Here is a 21044-nt window from a genome sequence, read left to right as displayed (position 1 = left end):
TGTTTTTGTCACTTTTTTTTTAATGCTACTAAAAGGGATCAAAGTGTTGTACAGCCCCAGATGGTATCAAGGGAAATTACAGCTGATGACACAAAAAAGCCCTTAACTAGCTCGGCAGACAAATAAAAAAGTGACTACTTTAGGAAGAGGGTGATGCATTTTTACTTTGTGGGAAAAACAATTCTCAATGTGTTGCGCCACTTTTATCAAGTTTCAGTTTTTAGACACCTTTATTACTAATAGTACAGGCCCTGGACTAATTAAAGGGGCACGGTTGTATAAGAAAAAGGTGGGAGTGACAAAAAAAAATATGCTAGGGCCAAATTTTCTGGCATAAAACAGCCAAAAATTGGAGGTATACATTTACTCCAGATTTATTATGTAGCATCAGACACATTGATAAATTTGCTACAATATTACACTTTGTGTCTAAATAGGTCTTACTTTTAGACACTTTTCATAAATCTGACCCACTGAGTGTTTATAGTGTTCCCAGCTAGTCAACTACTCCTTACACCACATCTGCTGTAACTTACTAGTCCATTCCGGTACATTGGGTGGGTTGTTTTTGAACCCAAGGGAGAAGTGACTAAATTGTTGCTTAAGAATGTTAACAGGCTATTCCTCATTGGTTTATAGTTATAGGTAGGTCTGAACAACATTATCTATGGGAAGATCTGTCTGAATCACCCCAATTTATTTGAAATTTAATGCTTTATTCCAATATGGCATAAATACCAAATGTTTGAAAGGGTCCCACCTCCTCTTCACTCTTCTAACACTTAATGCTTTTAGGAACTCTGTGTTCTTTATCACTAGCAACACACATCTTGAGAACCCATGTGAATAGATAGCTTGTGTATAGTGTGCTAGTCACTTTCAGTTCCATTTCTCATCAAAATAGAAGCAGTAGCAGGTGAGCATAGAATTTTAGAGATTTTCCATTTGATAACTTCCATTGAAAGATCCCAAAGCTAATTTACTTGTGAGGGTTACACATGTTCTTTAAATGAGAGCGTTGTAGGATCTTAGATGTGGTATCCTCAACTGTTGTAAACCATGACCTATGGACAGAGGCCTGTTAGATTACAACTTCAGATAAGTTGTGGAAAGAAAGAGAATTCCAAATCCCACAGCAATCTTAGAAAGATGTATCCAGACAGTATGGGATCAATTTCAAGTGGGATGGGCTTAGAGTGTAGTTTTAATTCCCAATGAGTCCATACCACCCATTAATAGCAGACTTAGCACTATCCATTTTACTTCATTCTTTTCCAGCATGAGTAATTTTAAATCTCCATTATCCTCAACACAGGGAAAGATGAGCTAGACTTGCCATCTTGCCATTTCGTAAATAGTTTTGATGAATTAATTTTGACATAACTTTTCAATAAAAGCTAAATGTTAAAAAAAAACATACAGCAAGCCAAAGTAAGAATTTAGCTGACAGCTATTAAAAGTGTATGTACAAGTTACACCCAGACAGAGGAGGGATTAAAAATAATAAAATATGACAATGATGATTTTTCGTAATATTAATATTATAATTAAACAACATATTCAAATGATGGGTTTCCTATAAGACCTTTTCATCTGTGATGGGAAGGCATTGTCCTTGCCATTGATTCTCCCTTAGTTAAAAATGGTTGGTATCCCTTGATTTTTTTTTAAGAGTACCAATTCATAGCAGGAATGAATTGCTCCCAATAGGAGAGATTTGCTTTGCACAGAATGTTTTTGTATTATACCAATGCACCAGAGAAAAGGTTTATTTTTTCAATGACCAAAAAATGACATTGCTTGCCAACATGCATAGACACAAACAAAATAAGTTAAAGGATAATTTATTCCTAAATTTCCGGGGATTGCTTTTTGCCTCTGCTCATTAATATTTTTTATAACACGAATGTTGTACAACACACATACTTGATTAAATCTCATCTCCAGCCAGTCGTAATGTTTTGTGCAAACAGTTGATTCATGTCTGATATAATACATTTCTAAGACAGCTCCCTTAATTACTTTCATTTATTTCTAATCTACTTAATGCCTTAGTACAGTAATGCTTGACTAAATATGCATTCTGCTCTTTTATTTAAACTCCTAAAACAATTTTCTGATATGCCAAATGCAAACAGTTCTGATACACAGTGAGTCACCATGCTATGAATAAGAGCACAGATGTCTAAAATGTATTTTTTATTTAAAAGAAAACATTTTTATACACATTCACAAACATTTATTTATTATTGTTTCACAGTTTAAGAGTGAATTTTAGCAGATAATGCACTATTCCTGTTTGTGAACAGAGGCGTGCATTTTGTAGCATAGCACATTTTTAAAATTGTGTTGAACATTTAAGTCAGATATGAGGTAGATTTGGTATGCTGAACAGGCATGTTATATGGTCTTTATATTATTTAGATTTAAAGGAAACCTACCACTACAGATCTACCTATTAAGGTAGATCTGGTGGTAGGTGCATCTAAGGTATGTAAGGATAGCCATTTTTAGGGCTAATTCTTTACTCCCCTCTATGTTTGCTAGACTTTAAGCAGGGTAATATGCAAATTTTCTAAAGAGGCTACTGGGGCGTGGAGTAGCTGAGGCTACACGGCGCGGCTACTCCACGCCCCAGTAGCCTACCCAGACATCTTCAGCATACAGCTACAAGGAGCTGTGCACACTCGTCCATGAAGCCAGAGTTCTGCACAAGCGCAAAACACAGGCCGACAGCTGCGCAATCTCGGCTCCAAAGCCGGAGCTACTGCACATGCGCAGCACTCCGGCTTTGTGAACGAGTGGGCGCAGCTCCTTGTAGCTGCGCACTGAAGATATCTGTGTAGGGGGATTAAAGAGGCTACTGGGGTGGGGAGTAGTCTCACCATGTAGCTTAAGATCCGGCTACTCCACGCCTCTTTAGAAAATTTGCATGTTACCCTGATTAAAGATTTGAAAAGGCAGAGGAGAATAAAGGAATAGCCCTAAAAAGGGCTATCCTTACATACTATAGATGCAGCTACCACCGGATCTACCTATTTAGGTAGATCCATAGTGGTAGGTTTCCTTCAAATGTTAAAATTCAGCTATACATTTCTCACATTATGAAACAATGTATAAGCCCCCGTTTAGTTAGTATGGCAGTTCACGTGTTAGATTTTCAGAACTGCTGCCTTTCTTTCTCTAAATGCGAGATGCAACTTTGGTCAGCAAATCTACAATTGAAAACTGTTTTTGGTCATGTATGCAGGTACCTGTTTACTCAACTAAACACATACTTTAGTGCTCCCCCATCTCTAATAGTCTTGAATATGCTTCTACAATAGTCACATCTCTATGCCCTGCTGGGTTACTAAAAAATAGAGCACATTGCAATACTGTTGTAGGAATACCCACATGACATTCAACATGCTTTCATGATGCATTGAATCCTAAATCAACCTATTATTTCTATTGATTAATTCCAATGCAATTTTCTAAATAGAAATCTAAGAATGTTAAATTGCAATAGAAAATACTTAGACATCAGGATGGCAATCCTTTCTTGCCAAGGATTTTACCACACAGGTATAAACATTTCATGTTGAGAGTTTTATCTACATGTTACAATAGATAGGAGTTTAATACTAGATCTCCCAGTGCAAACTCATTAAGTTACACTATGACAATAGTATATTATTAAAAGTTTTTTATATTATGGTATTGATAGTACACTTAATTAGATATTAGCAAATTATTCAAGATTCCCTTTGCAGAAGCATCACTAAATTTTTCAAAATGTTTTGTCTTGTTTTGAATCTATAACGTCTGAAGCAATATTTCTCCAGTTGTCTTCAAAATTTGTGTACAAACCCGTCTAGTCCTCTATAACACAGATTTTGCCTGAAAAGTTCTCATTCTGTTAATTTTTTTACAAATGTTTTAATTTTCCCTCACTTATCTCCCCCCTCCTCCCCCAAAGCTGTGGTATAAATGACTGTAGATAGTTGTCATTTTAAAATATTCGTCTCACGAAAGAAACAAAAGATTAAAATTTATTAAAGTTCCTGAAGATATGTAACCAATTTACAAACCAACAAATTGATTTGTAAAGACTAGACATGAGGGAATCTAATGGTTATTGATATAAGCATACCTAGCATTATATTTGAAGTCAACGTTACAGGCTATGACTTTAGACTTCTAAATACCCCTGTTTCCCCTAAAATAGGACATCCCCCGAAAATAAGACCTAGTAGAATTTTGTTTAAGCTTAGAAATATAAGGCCTCCCCTGAAAATAAGACCTAGTGGCAACCATTGCAGCAGCTCCCCCCATGTCTTACATTTAGATACCACAAGGAAGGTGCTATTGCTAAATGTGTGAGATTGGGGTCAATGATTCCATTAGAAATGAAGTCACAAGAAATTCTACATGAAATAAGTTTGGAGAGTTATAAGTATGTTAGAGAAGTTTTTTTTTTGTCCAACAATAAATGTAAATTATTTTTTTTATGGAAATACAACACATTCCCTGAAAATAAGACCTAGCGTTTGTTTAGGAGCAAAAATTAATATAAGACACTGTCTTATTTTCGGGGAAACAGGGTAATAATAATCAAAGTCTCTCTGTTCTTTCGCTGACTTTCTAGTTCCATTGTAGAACTTTTTATCCCCATGCATGAAGCCTATGCCAGGTGAGCAAGAACTGAATACATAGAAAAAACGGCAAAACCTGCACTGCTCAAAATATATAATCAAGATAAGCCATGTAGTGACTACTGACGCCGACACACTAATAGAACTATCCAATAAACAAAGAAAACAAAGAGAAGTGTGTATAGGCAAAAAGGTATATACAAATCTTTATTGAAACTGAATGATTTCCTAACAACAAGCATTCTATTAAAAACACTTAAAAAAGTACATCTGTACAAATCCCCTAGACCCTTGTATCAAACAGTGATAAGTTGATACAGATCACATATTTTACTATACCAGATAAAGGTCTTCTAGCTGCATAAACCATCCTGTATCAGTAATATCAAGTGCAGACAGAGGTCCCTGAGAAAGTCGCAATAAGCGACGAAACGCGTGGGAATTTTTCTCACATATGTTTGCTATACTGGCTGCCACCTGAACAATGGACTGGTAACTATGTACCGACAACCTATGTTTATACAATACTTCCATTAACTGTGCCATTCCTTCCATTTGGGTGTGTTACTGTCTGCACTTGATATTACTGATACAAAAAAAATATTTTTTCTTCACTTTAAAATTGTCTACATGGATGGTTTATGCAGCTAGAAGACCTTTACCTGGTATAGTAAAATATGTGATCTGTATCAACTTATGACGGTTTGATGCAAGGGTCTAGGGGATTTGTACAGATGTACTTTTTAAAGTGTTTTTAATAGAATACTTGTTGTTAGGCAATGATTCAGTTTCAATATTTGTATATATTCAAGATTTGTATATACCTTTTTGCCTATACACACTTCTCTTTGTTTTCTTTGTTTATAGGTGAGCAAGAACTGTTGCAGATGCTTATTATGTTTTATGGTCTCAAGTAAGTAACATACATGCTTCAGATTGATATAATTAAAACCAGCAAATTCAGACCATCAAATTAATATTGGATCAAATGTTACAACATGCAAAATGAAGATTAAAAAATACTAAATATTAGTTATTGCAATAGGAACAAATGACACAAGAAGAGGAGAGCATCACAAATATATAAGTGTGTGTGTCTATATATGTCTATATATTATATATTTATATAATAAAATGAATAATATAAAGACAGAACAGATATTGATGTCTGGAGATAATGTAGGTCATCTTCATCTCAGAGACTATTAATGTTGAGTTAGATACTTTCCATTGCACACAACAGAAAAAAAGATAAATATATACTGTAGAACTTGAACCTCAATATAATATGTATTATATATGTCTTAGTATCTACAGCATTACTTGTTACAACTAATGGATGAAAGATTTGGATAATTAGGTTTAATTTTCTTTTCTTTTGTCCATGTTAACATTCAACCGATCAATTAAAATGATTAGTTCACTGACCTGTTTATTTTGATGGGGAAAATCAATGATCTTAGCAGGTATGTACACTAATCTGCTTAACTCCCTCTAAATCTATTAAATAATCTAAATGTCATTTAGCAAGACACTTTGATTTTGGCACAGAATGAATATCAGGATTTGAAGCTGTCTATCCCTTTACAATTAACAAATTTTCAAAGTAGTTAATTCTTTTTTGTAAAACAAATACAAAAAAACTACTATAAATCCATATGGAAGGCAAATATCTAATGTCAAAGCATCAATTTGTAGTTTGGATCCCCTTGCTTTTGTAGCAGCTTTTGATCTCCTGTGAAAGCTTTTCAATAGAGTTTAAAAGAAAAATGCTTTAGTCACTAATGTTGGTTGGTCACCAGGGGCTACTCACTATTGGCCTACCCTCTAGATATTTTGTGCCCAGAAGCATATGCAATCTAATAGTCTAATGAACCACCACAATGCTATTGCCGCAAGATTGAAAGCAAGCAATGACCTTAATGTATCCATTGTTCCATTCCTGGTGCACACCACAGAATTTGTGACTTTTTGTCCCTAGACATATGCGCTCGTTTTTAAAGAATCTACTATGCCAAAAAAAACTGCCAAAAAAACTGGCACAGGTTATAGCTGAAATCTAGGCTAGGTTGGACATTGCATAGATTGTGGACATTAGAGTTAGTAAGAGGTCAGAACCTCTTACTAACACGGGCATGTTGTGGGCCAGGTGTGCTGATTATTAAGTGAGATGCACAATGTGTTAGTCTTATCAGCCCTAATCTCTTGAATGTTATTACATCTGTAACTGTGATCAAGGACGTTCTCCCCATCCCAAAAACACAACCCAGCAAATGCAACATTGCTTCTCCTCCAAACCACCTTAATGTGCCAGACAGGGCCGGCGCTATGGGTAGGCAAAGTGGGCAAATGCCCAGGGCCCCCTGAAAGAGGAGAATATCTTCTTTGAAATGAATCTTGAATTGTGTTTCTAGGTGCCATGGATCTGGAGATATTTAGGTTTTAAGTGAGAATATCAGGTGCCATTTTTATATATAAAAAAAATCACTCCCGATGGCAGTTTAACAGTTAATATCTCCGTTTTCCTGAAACTTAGAAACACAAATTTAAATTAATTTAAAAGAGGAGAATCTCTTCTTTTATAGGAAAAAAGAAGTGAGGTTCTGTGTCACAGAGCCAGAGATACAGCCCCCTGAAGTGTAACCCTCCTTAAGATTCTTAGGCTGCAGGGAGAATTTGTTGCACACAGGAGCTGCTGCACCTCACCGATAATGGAAATAATCACTTTATATGTTACTACAATTTTATAAGGAATAATATCAACTAATAGTTATGTTTTTAACCCTCTCCTATCCAAAATTATCTAAGAATACACTTTCTCTCTTATTGCCTTTTATTTCGTGATAGTTTTCTTTGGGAAAATTGACACGATTGATACGATGAACATTCGATCCTCTTCGCATAATGTTGCTACATTGCCACTGCGACCCAGAACATATCTGTAAAGTTATATGTAACACCAAAAACACACACACACATTCAGGAATAAAGTTTTTATTTCACACCATCCTCCATTATTTACACCTATGTTATGACGCTCTCACTTAAATTCTTATGAAGCACGGAGGGTTCTGTTATTGTGCTGCTAATACATTGGCACACATCTAAAAGTGACTTTTGTTATCTCATTACCTTGGTTAATGGTTATTTATTTGGGTCACCATTGTGTAAGGGAGCAAACAATGATAGATCTGTGTAAAGCACAGTGCAATTTTCTGCAAAAATTTTTGGTGTCCCCTATGGATTTTACGTTCCCTTTGCTGCAAATTACGCAGCGCTGCACAGAGCTTGCCAGATCAGTCCCTAACCCCATGGGGCTCACAATCTAATCAACCTATCAGTATGGTTTTGGAGTGTGGGAGGAAACCAGAGGACCCGGAGGAAACCCACACAAACACTGAGAGAACATACAAACCCTTTGCAGATATTGACCAGTGCTGCAAGCCTGTAGTGCTAACCACGGAGCCACCGTGCTGCCCATCAATCTCCCTATCATATTACAGTTTGTTTTACCATACTAAAGGGAGCCTTTTACTGATGGTGACTGGTCATAAAATAGTTTTATTTTGGGGCCCCACTTTTAGTTTTGCCCAGGGCCCCAATTTGTCTAGAACCGGCCCTGGTGCCAGATGTGTCAGGCTGGCAGAAAAGCAGCTTTGGGTGTGATCTGTTTCTTATTAAAGGGGTTTTTAAGGTTTTCGATTAGCATTAATGACCTATCCTGCGGACAGCCCAATAACCTCTGATCAGTGAATGGCCAACACCAGAACCCATCACAAATATGCATTTGTCTTTGTGTAATAGCCAGAAGCCGTAACTGGAGATATAGCTCCAATTGAATACATTGTCTGTAAAGGATGCATATATTTTCTACAAGGTTTGATTATATGCGACTGCCATATGTCTAGATATAATAGCTAAGGCCACCTATTAGATAGTGTTTCTATTACATGAATACAGTCTGTTAGGCCATTCATAAAGCTGGTGCTTTATTCTAGAAAGTAAATTGGAATTCAAAACCAGCTTCATTGATAATTCATATTACATAATGCAATAATTATGTGAGTAATTTTGTTTGCTTAGAATTAAAAATAACTTTGGGTAGCACTTTCAAGACATGCAATAGAGAAAAGACATCTCTGGCCTTCGTATTGATCCTTGTTTTATGGCCATATTTGTCTGCTTTGCTAGTTTACTATGTGAAAAGAATGAAGAGTTCCCCAGAGAACTGATTATATTACTAACAAATGCATTCATAGTTTCTACTAAGATGAAATTGCTTTTCCATGTATGGAGCCTTTCTCTCATTTGCAGATTAACCATGCCTATGTCATCTTAACTTTTAAGGGTAATAGTAATATTTCAACAGTATGCAGGAGCCACACACAGAAAACTGCAGCAGAAATGGACATACCTGCAGAAATAGTAAATAAAATGGCAGTGTGCTTCCATCTAACACTTACAACTCCCACAGGTTCTGGCCCTGGCGTAATGGCCGCCAACTGGTAAAATGATTGAGAAAGGGTAGCTCATTTTTGAAAAATCCAATTGTGCCTGCATTCTATCTTCAATGTTCTGTCATACATTTATCCAATGTGCCTGAAATCTTTGATGCCCAGTAATTAATGTTAGGTAAATTGCTAGTTTCAGGAGACAAATACTATTTAGTGAGGAACGTTGGTTACACTTTGGTTTACACTACACTACACTAGATTTAATAGGGTCTCATGCAGCTTATGCATTTGAAATTTGCCAACCAAAATGGAGGGATAGGTCTTGCTGAGAAAAAAAATATACCAATTCAGATTTACAGTGACCATCTGCTGGCTTAAAGATAAAGATATAGATAAACCTATATGTAATGGTTAATCTGATACCACATTCACTTTAGTGTTGAATATGTTGAACCATAACACCAATTTGCCAATGTCAACCATAATATTTATCCACACAAAATGTATCTAGACATGAAAATCTGCTATGTTCCATCACAAATGTATTAGTATACTAAATGACACATAAAATTTAGTCATGTAACCCACTTGCAGTGGAAGTCTAAGTCAGGGGACACAACCTTTATTGGTCTGATAGCCACATTGTCCTACTGCTCAACTTCAAGGGGCCTCTCTAGTAACCAACACATTAGATGCACCAAAATCCACAACACAGCTTCCAAAAAATTATTAATATCACAGCACAGTATTAAATACCACCCCTGATACCAACTACTGCATTTTGACGATAAATTATACAGACCCCAAATGTTCGAATTGCCACTTTTTGTAATTTTGCCAAACATAAAATTTTAAATTAGGAGGTCATACAATTTCTAACTTGAATGAAAATCAGTTAAAACATTTAATTTTATTCATCCTAAAAAATTATTCCTTACATAGCTTTTTTTTTTTTTTTTTTTTAAAAGAATTGCATTTTATAATCCCTTTCTTTTTTCAGATTTTTGTTGCCCTGCTTTAAAAATCGATAACTTTTAATTTTATTTCTCTGTTTACAAATTGTTTTCTGCTTAACAAATTATGCTTCCTAGCATCAGTATTTAATAACCTATGCAGTACCATCAGTCCCCCTCAATCCTTTGGTCAGTAGGATCACAGAGATATCAAGTTTATGTAGGTTTTATTATGTTTTAATACACTAAAAAATGTACAACATTTTTTCACCCGTCACTACCCAACACAACACAGGACACCCCCCCCCCCCCATTACATCCAAGGTTTCCAAATCAATGGCATTATATTTTCCCTTTTACAGGAAAATCTCTAATCATGTAAAATCACAAAGCAACTTATCTGATCAATTTTACTCTTCCATTCCCATATAAAGGATATCTTTGATGATTTCCAGTTACCTGACCACTAACAACAATATCATCGCTTTTTTTATCCAAAGAGTTCCTATGACCATTTTCAGTTCTTTACAACCTATGAAATGTTTTGAATATAATTTGAAATAATAATTTGAAACTGTGTAATTTAAGTTTTTTTTTAATCTTGGGAGGTTTGTTCAATAAAACTCAATTTATACTCTAATGGATGATGACCTTTATTATACTGACTGTCATTTGCATCAACCATTTAGGAAAATCGGAGAGAAATATAATTTGCATAATAATTTTGAAAGTGGTGTAGAGATGACATGTATGGATAGATAGATAGATTTGAGGGATCGATAGATAAATACATAGATATAGAAGCTACAGATGATTATATTTAAAGTGTCCATTGGGAAATTAGCCCAAAAAGTACAATCTCATATTACTCTTCACTGATTCACCCTGCATACCCAGCAATCACATAACCATCAATAACCACCAGGTCTTTCAAGCCAGTGGCTGTGGTGGCTCCATTATTCAATGCATAGCGCTACTTCAGCACTATGCAGTGAAGAAAGCAGTAATAAACCACTTCTACCTTCTTCCTAGGGTCTATGGCTGTCTCTGACCATGGGAGCAGAAGAAACGGCAACAACTTGAAAGACATTGCTGTAAACTCGCAACCCGTACCAGCTGAAAACTTTTGTCAGTAGGTGGTTGTCTTGGAGTTAATAACCTAATGACTAAAGTAAAAAAAGATATGAATTGAAAAAGACAATTTGAAAGAACATATCCTGTTTTTCTATCATTCTTGAATTCTTACTATATTTGAGCTACATGGGTTAAGCTTCAAATTGAAGTAAATAAATAACCTCTCATCTTCTGATGTTTTAGTGTTTATGTTTTAACATATCTTCCATGGTGACAATATAAAAATATATTTTCTTGATTGGTTACTTTTATTTCTCCTTTGATTTTAATCTATGTTCTATTTTATTTTTTCAATTCCCTGAAAGTAATTCCCAGTAGAGTTTTATTTTTTGTATTTCTTTATCAGAACCTATACTGACATTTTACATTATAGTCTAGGAGAAAACGTAATACAGTGGCTTCAGCAGATTTCCTTAGGGATCAATGGTCAAAGAATACCTGGGGGATAGCAGCAATATTCACATCCATATAGAAACTAAGAGAATTCATGTTTGTTTATGAGTTCACCAATTATTCTAAAAATATAGTGGTCTTCAGGTCTTTAAGGAATGATTTACAAACTGTTGTTACATGTCTACAGGATAGCAAACACGCTAATATCTTATATAAAAAGACAAAATGTAGGGAAAGGAATGAAGGAATGAAGGAGCAGACTTCCTGGTACTTCCCAACTGACAATGGAGTCCCAAATATTTTGATGTTGTTTGCATGAGAACAATGGGGATCAGTAATAAGTTTCAAACTACAGTTATGAATGCAGCACGGGCTATTAAAGGATGTAAATAATTAGAGTGGGTGAGAATGGTGAAAAAGTTCTCTTTAAAGAGTAACTAAATCTTTTTAACCATTTTTTTTCCATTTCAGAAACGAATAGTGCAGTTAATAATAGTAAAGTTTGTAATGCACTTCATTAGGAAAGCAGCTTCTTTGGGTCTTTCTGCTTCTTTCTCCTGCAGTGAGCAGTGTATCTGAAAGCACTGAGAGTTCCTTCTACATCAGACAAATAAGAAGACTAATGATTAACTATTCCACAACTAGAGACTGTTACATTGATGATTTAGCTCTCTGTTGTGATCAGACCATCCAGACACTATCTGTAAAGTAATAAGTCATTAGACTATTTATCTTAGTTCTTTATCAATTGCTTTCAGTGGACTACAGAGATAGAAAGCTGATTTACTTTAACTGCTTAAATAAGGAATAAAGGCACAGGAAAAAGAATGAGACAGGAACATTAATAAAGTACCGTACATTACAAAGTTCATTATTTTCATTTGCACTATAGATTTATGATTTTTTTTAAAAAGTTTAGTTCCACTTTAAGTCGGCATTACGTGGGCGATTTATCACTGCTTCTATGATAGAAGTAGGGATATAATCGTAATTTCTGCATTTAAACAAAAGAGCTGTTTTTTACACGACCACCGGGCTTGCCTGCTATCATACGCTGCTGTAATATACACTCACCGGCCACTTTATTAGGTACACCATGCTAGTAACAGGTTGGACCCCCTTTTGCCTTCAGAACTGCCTCAATTCTTCGTGGCATAGATTCAACAAGGTGCTGGAAGCATTCCTCAGAGATTTTGGTCCATATTGACATGATGGCATCACACAGTTGCCGCAGATTTGTCGGCTGCACATCCATGATGCAAATCTCCCGTTCCACCACATCCCAAAGATGCTCTATTGGATTGAGATCTGGTGACTGTGGAGGCCATTTGAATACAGTGAACTCATTGTCATGTTCAAGAAACCAGTCTGAGATGATTCCAGCTTTATGACATGGAGCATTATCCTGCTGAAAGTAGCCATCAGATGTTGGGTACATTGTGGTCATAAAGGGATGGACATGGTGAGCAACAATACTCAGGTAGGCTGTGGCATTGCAATTGGTACCAAGGGGCCCAAAGAGTGCCAAGAAAATATTCCCCACACCATGACACCACCACCACCAGCCTGAACCGTTGATACAAGGCAGGATGGATCCATGCTTTCATGTTGTTGACGCCAAATTCTGACCCTACCATTCGAATGTCGCAGCAGAAATCGAGACTCATTAGACCAGGCAACGTTTTTCCAATCTTCTACTGTCCAATTTCAATGAGCTTGTGCAAATTGTAGCCTCAGTTTCCTGTTCTTAGCTGAAGGGAGTGGCACCCGGTGTGGTCTTCTGCTGCTGTAGCCCATCTGTCTCAAAGTTCGACGTACTGTGCGTTCAGAGATGCTCTTCTGCCTACCTTGGTTGTAACGGGTGGCGATTTGAGTCACTGTTGCCTTTCTATCAGCTCGAACCAGTCTGCCCATTCTCCTCTGACCTCTGGCATCAACAAGGCATTTCCGCCCACAGAACTGCCGCTCACTGGATGTTTTTTCTTTTTCGGACCATTCTCTGTAAACCCTAGAGATGGTTGTGCGTGAAAATCCCAGTAGATCAGCAGTTTCTGAAATACTCAGACCAGCCCGTCTGGCACCAACAACCATGCCATGTTGAAAGGCACTCAAATCACCTTTCTTCCCCATACTGATGCTCGGTTTGAACTGCAGGAGATTGTCTTGACCATGTCTACATGCCTAAATGCACTGAGTTGCCGCCATGTGATTGGCTGATTAGAATTTAAGTGTTAACGAGCAGTTGGCCAGGTGTACCTAATAAAGTGGCCGGTGAGTGTATATATATATATATATATATATATATATATATATAGATAGATATAGATAAATATACACACACATCACAGACGGACACACATAGTTGTTATCTATTTACAATTTGCCTGCCTCATCTGTTTTCAATGTATCAGAGGAATTCTACTGAAAACAGTTTATCAAATCCTCACTTGTGTCAGTTTTGTAAAAAAAACTATGCTTTTGTTTTAACAAGCCAGATTTTATCTCACCCACTCTTTAGATTAGCAAAATATGATATTGCACAGGGCTATTGTCAACAGTCGGCTAGTAATGATATAGTTTAGTACACTGGCACAAGCCCTTGTGCTCTCACAATACTGTAAATAATCTGTAAAAGTGCTCACTATTAATCTCAGATGTCTTCAGTAAATGAGCTGCTTAGCTCCATCCCTTGGCTCTATTCATCATAAGATCTTGTAATGGGGTGATGAGTGATAATGTCATGAGCAAAGAGTAGATCATAACTCCCATTGCTTTAAATAAGTGGCCTATGACTGCCAAGAAGGCAAAAATATGTCACAAACAGTATACACTCTCTGTGGTAAACTTACTTTATTTCAGCTATTACTCTAGTTGGTCAATTATTAGAGAAAATAGTTTACATAAGATAATTTTATACTTTCACATGTCACTGAGTTCATTTCAGCTATAAATTATATGTATGGATATTCATATACCAATGTCCAGATTTTCCATACTGAGCCTATACAAGATATTTTCCAACCCCATTACACATCAATGGCATTTATCAAACTAGTTGTAGTTTCTGCATGTTGTTATGGACTATGGAATTAAGTTGCAATACCAGCCTGCAAACAAGAGTCGTTCATGCCAGCACTGAAACCGGAGCTACTGAGCATGTGCAGGTCGCTGAAAGAGCTGGGAGAACTACAAGAGCAAGACTAGGATGCACATATAGGAGGGACAGAAGAGGCTACTAACTTTAACACCTACAGCCCAGAAAGGATATTCAACGCCCAAGTAGCCTCTGCCAAAAATTTACATATTAGTTATATAAAGTTTAGATAAGGTTAGAAAGTATTATAGCATTAGGGAAAGATAATTTACTAGGAACCTACCATCAAATTTACCTTAAAGGGTAGATAATTAATAGTAGGTTTCCTTTAATATCCTCTACATGAATAGATACAAATGTAACGTGAGACATATCTGACCTTTAAAAAAGCATAAAATAAATGTTTTAATAAGAAGTTATCTTAAAATTATTAACCACTATAAGTTAATGATACGGAAGTGCAAGGATGCATCTCTCATGCTGCATAGAGGAAAGATATTGAGAGATTCTGTAGGTGGTAAAATGGAGGATGGAAGTATGCACATATCTCACAGCAGTAGAGTTGAGTGGAAGTTCAGGTTCAGGCTAGGCTCAACCTTCCCCCGCCATTAATGCCTGCCATCAGTGCTGCCAACTGCCGCATACTGGCGGCGCAGGATGTCAGAATTTCAAAAAGGATCATCAGAGGAGGATCGAGAGCAATGACTCTCTCCAAAATGGCGGCATGCATGGCTTCAGCAATTTAAATGCTGCTGACAACTTTGCCAGCTCCATTTAAAGAGTTAACACCAGCGATCAGTTTTAGCACCACAATGACCCACAATCGATGTTACTGATTGGGGTTTGGGTCCAGGTTAGGACAGCAATCCTAAAACATCTGCTTATGTTTGACCCCAAGGCATTTCCTTACCTTTTTTTTAATAAACCACTGTATTAAAATAGCTCCTGTTTCATTTTCATTACTATCATTTTCAACATATTCATAAACATTATCCCTCAATATGAAAGTAATAGTAGCACATCTTACATTTAACAAACTCAATAACAGACTGTGTACATGAGGAGTAGCACTATACCTGCCTATTAGATGGCTTGTGGTCAGCATTTTTAGTAGCTTTTTCTTCTTTTTGTTCAAAGCGGCTGGTAAGAGGAGACTATCTTCTATAATATCTCCCATACACTATATACAGAAAGTAGTTATGAACCTGCCCTTTTTTCTCACTCAGCATCAGAAGAATAAATTGAAGACCATTTTATGAATACATGTATATAAATGAATGGAGGATGGACTGTATATATTGGGAGTCTCTGTATATAAATTAATATTGAATGAGAAATGAGGAAGGAGGATCTGTAGAGACCTTTATTCATTTACTAACACTTCAATACAAACCATTCACAAAGGGGATGGCTCAATAAACCAAATATTTTACAGGTATCACAAATCAACTTTTTATTTTCTAAAATTAGTTCCTTAAACTTATATAAAAATATCTAACATCAATGCCAGACTGCATCCAAGCAATGATCTGATTCATATGCCCCCTAGTTACACTACAGATACTGCATTCCCATGGAAAATCATCATACTCAAAGTGCTGCTATTCTCTTATGAGCCAAATATCTTTTAAGTGCACATCAATGGCATCTAACTTCAGACTCTAGCAATAAATAAGCGATGGATTAAAAAATATATTCCATCACTTTTCTTTTTATGGATTTATTGGCCAATCTGGTTGAAATTAAGACACTCAGACTGTTCTGTACTGAAGAAAACCAGATGTTTTGGTTAAGTGCTATATAAATATACCAATACATTTAACGTGTGAACCATGAAAAACCAACAAAGACATTTTTCCTCAGTAATGTCAGCCAAAACCAGTGGAGCATTAGCAAAGAAAGACGACAATGTTTATCAGATATGATGGAAAACTAAGATACCCAGGTTTACTTACGTGAGAACATAGTTCACACTGACAATGCAGTGGGGTCTGGAGGATCGACTGTTGTGCACAATTGTGGCATAGCTCTGTACCCATACCCAGCCGCCATGTTTCGCCAAGAACCGATAGTACTTAGTGGTTACTTGACCTTTTACCAGCACTGTAAACAGAACACAGACATACTCAACTTTTGTAGCTTTGTAAAGTATTAATAATTAAGGAATCTGTGGGTTTTATCTTTTATTTCAAGTTACATTAATGGGCTCTCCCACATTACTATTTTTTTCCTATCCACAGGATAAGATATCATTCATAATTGACTGAAAATCTAACCATTGGAGCATTCAGTGGAACACTTCTATAGAGCCACTAGAGATCTTGCACTCCCTACAAAAAGGAATGGAGCACTGCTGCGCTGGTCACACATGCACACTGGCGATTGATTCTCAGGGGTATTTTGGGTACATTCTGAAAATCACTGGGGTTTCTGCAAGTTTATATACATAAATATAAACAAAAGCCTCAACTCAGAACAGTATGGTCATGGATATTACTGAGAAAGGTAAGGATAACACGCAGATAAAAGTGTTATCAAAATGATTTACCGTAATAATATGCAGCTAAAAATCTCTTTCTCGGAAATATATTTTCCCTTATCTAAAACAACAGTTGAAAGAATAAAAATAAAATGTGTAATTACATATGTTTTTAAATTTCCTTTACTGTTAAAGTAACAAATTGTGTTATACTCTAGATCTCTATAAATAAACAGTGAAGGGAATATATGCATTAACCCAGAAAGGGGAATAGTAGCAGAGGGCCATATAAAAACTCCATAATGCACATGTAACAGAAAGTTTGTTGGCTCTCCTGATATGACTGTTGTAGTAAAACACTGCACCCCTCACAACATAACACCTCTTAAGAATGTTATCTTATCATTCTGCTTTGTACTGTTCCACTATTACTCTTACTGGAAATATATCAATATCTTCACAATAGGACTACTATAACCAACACAGTCTGACAATGTTAAATCATTGCTGACACATCCCATAAATACATTTAAAACATTTTAGTATGAATAACAGTGCCATGGCACAGGCTAAAGTTATAAGAAACATGCTCCAAATTGAATTTTGGTGAATATGTACTTGATAGGTGACATGACACCTTTAAAAAACAGACTTACTGTATATAGTGTAGTGTTGCTTCACATGCTGTCTACAGATGGTTACTTTGCAGTAAATGACTTTGTAGGCTACCTTTAAATGAGTGACAGAATAGCTTGCTTACATCCCCCGACCTTATTCTTCCAATGTTGTGAAAAAATGAACAGTTTCAGACTAGCTATTGTTCTGCAATTTTTATTTCAGTGTGTAAATAAGTTGAGCTTTTCAAGGTAAGCTGAGCACCAGATGTAGTGGTATTTTGTAATATATATTCTGCAGACAAGGTGTTTACACAGTACATAGAATACTATATACACATACTCTACAAGCAAACATAACTGTCCCTGTATTGCAGGTCTCAGGAACTGAACTAATGTAGAATACATTTACAGCATCTTCACAATCAATGCTCAAATCTGTTATCCCTGTTTATATTATCCCCAACAGCTACTTTACTAACAAGTATTAGCAAATTGTAAAGATGTTGAGAAACTAATATAATGGCATAATATTGTCACATTTATTTATACTAAATCCCAAAAAATTCTAAAATTTTGGCTCACTTTTGCGACTTCCCATAGCAGGCAGCGATTTTAATGATGACTTTAGTCATTTAAAATGCACCAAACATATTTCTTTACTCCAACATTTTTTTATAGAAATAAATAAGCGCTACATATTATATAATACGATTATATTATTGTCCATTTTAAGACAGTTTCAATATAGCTTATGTACTGGATGTGTACTATGTACAACAATGACAGATAAAAAATGGTTGTACTTTGACATGACTTTACTTTCTTGTCTCTTTGTATATAGGGAGTCAAAGGACAAAAGCTATTGAAATCCAACTAATCAAAAGAGACAATGTTGGACACAATAGGGGCGTATACCAAAATGTGGAAAGCAGTCAACACCACAAGAACAGACATGCTAAACAGACACGCCTGAGTGACAATAACCCCCATGGAATTGACAAAAAAGAAGCCTATGAATGCAAATCAAAGATTAATGTATGTATGCATGCTGCCAATTGTGTGCACCGAGAGTTGACTGCATTCTAATATTGGTTGTCTAATATACAGAAAATTGTGTAGGAAAGGTGGAATTCAGTGAAACTCATATGATGGAAGAGAGCATAAGAGAAGTAACGCAAATAGAAAAAAAAATGCACTTTTCTTTGATTCAATGTTACAAAGTTTGTTATATTCATTTGTGGTATTCATTTATTGGTCTAAAGTTAAGAACTGTGTGAACTTTCACTTTTTTTTTCATTTTTAGATTTTATAACATTTTAAATACATAATAATAAATTACTTTCAATTTGGGAAAAGGCTTTAACATTACCTTTAAGTAAAAATTATGTGAACTATAAATGGTTGAGGAGATATGCTAAGTTTATCCACATGCCCTCCAACCACTGATATGTGAGTGGTTATCATGAGAAAAGAGTTCATACAGTATCAATTATTGGCTAAATACCAGCAGGACACAAGATGTGATAGGAAGTCCTGAGTCCTGCTACCAAATGGCCACGTGACTCACAGCTCCTGTGGAGTAAATACAAACTTTCCAATGGTAAGTACAATATGGGTGACCCTTTTAGGGTATTGTTCTTACCATAAGGGAAAGTTGGTGATAAATAGCAGGAGTAGAATTAGAAAATGACTAATAAATAACTTTAATCCTTACATAGATGATGTGCACACCGCAGATGAAATGTGTCACATCCATGAACGTGATGATACAATGTCTTCTCAATAAGATCTTGAGGTTCATATCCAGTTAATTCTGCAACTCTAAAAAGCAAACACATAATAAAAAATATCTCAAAACTGCTTCTGTAATTTATCATTTTTCTTTCAATATTTATGTTAGTTTCTGGATACTTATATTTGACACAGAGACAACCAATTTCTATATGGTGAAAATTATGCATCATGTAAAACTCTGTACAAAAATAGTGGCTATTAATCTTGATCACAAATCTTGCTATAAACTAATTGTAAAAACTCACCTGGAATCTAGAAATATGAGCTTCATATCAAGACTAGCTCTGAACATGAACATATTGCTGTGCAGTTTGATCTCAGTGACTGCACTAGGAGGGAGAGAATGACCCACAGCCACCAAGCCTACATTTTGGTAACAGCCATCAAAAGGCGACATATCCAGACTATACTGCCTGATCTTAAGATATCCACTGCAATGAATGACCTGTAAGACACAAGAATAATATTCTTTAATTCCTTTCCATTTGAAATAACCTATACACATCTCCAATATTGTTAATCATATAGGATGATAAAACACACATAAGAGTAAAGCCTTAATCTGACTCTTCCCAGCATATATCAGTTAAAAATACATGCACACTGTGAATTGGGCATGTCTGGTTTTGGGGCTCCTGAAGCTGCTGGTCAAACAAACTGGTACTTTACAGGGTAGCTAAGAGACAATGATTTCCATATACCATTCTGGAAAACATATTTACAGATTTCCCAGAATCCTCCAGTGAAGCATCAATGGTTGTACTCTCCACACACCTGCACAGCAGCGTTAATAAGTAAACAAACAAAACACAATAATTTGTGCTGATGAACTTTCCAGATTCTTGATGTGTTCTGTAGGGAGATAAGCCACATACTGAGGTATCTAGCATTTCTCCAAATCCACGCTTTATTGAGTTAGGCATTTGAGTATATACTAAGGAGTAATAGGTGTGGACAAAGCAGTCATCTGGAAATAAGTTGGTGAAAGTGTATGGTCACCATTTAAGAAATTACAAGGTTCTGTAGGTTTTCCGCTGTTCCAAATTTCCTACCTTATACCCCCCACATGTTAAACCTGCATTCCTCTTAGCCAGGACACACTTCATCCGCAGGAAGAAAGAACGCTCAATTTCATATTCTGCAAAACAAGTGACATAGTATTAGCTCTACATCTTAGTTTCTCTGAATATGTGGCACAGTGCAAAGCCTCACTAAACAATCAGTGAGGACAGGTGGTGAATTACCCTGGACAAAGTGGGAATGGTATGGTTGGTGAGCTGTAAGGACTGCAGTCATCTCATCATGATCAGCAGGGTGAATATACTCGTAGATGCTATTTCCAGTCAATTCTACCTGCAGGAACAGAAAATTATTACTTTTTTCCATGTAATTAAATTAATAAAAAGAACAATAAATGGAAAATAAACCATATCCTTCAAATTTTGTCCAATGAAAACAAAATACAGGGCAGATTCCCAGACAAATACCT

General features: G+C 36.0%; 1 protein-coding gene across 1 annotated transcript in view; it reads right to left on the bottom strand.

The window, feature by feature from the left end:
* Window positions 1-21044, bottom strand: part of SIM1 (SIM bHLH transcription factor 1) — a 60945-nt gene that overhangs the window by 16846 nt on the left and 23055 nt on the right. The window contains exons 5-9 of the mRNA XM_072141896.1: window positions 20800-20908; window positions 20608-20693; window positions 19801-20000; window positions 19476-19582; window positions 16621-16768 (exon numbers count right to left, since the gene is read on the bottom strand). Coding sequence (XP_071997997.1) covers window positions 16621-16768; window positions 19476-19582; window positions 19801-20000; window positions 20608-20693; window positions 20800-20908 — 650 coding nt within the window. The remainder of the gene's footprint in view (window positions 1-16620; window positions 16769-19475; window positions 19583-19800; window positions 20001-20607; window positions 20694-20799; window positions 20909-21044) is intronic.

Source organism: Engystomops pustulosus, chromosome 3, assembly GCF_040894005.1.
Source record: "Engystomops pustulosus chromosome 3, aEngPut4.maternal, whole genome shotgun sequence".
In the NCBI taxonomy this organism is placed as follows: Eukaryota; Metazoa; Chordata; class Amphibia; order Anura; family Leptodactylidae; genus Engystomops; species Engystomops pustulosus.
The sequence above is the reverse complement of the archived record's forward strand: the minus strand, read 5'-3'. Positions and strand labels throughout refer to the sequence as shown.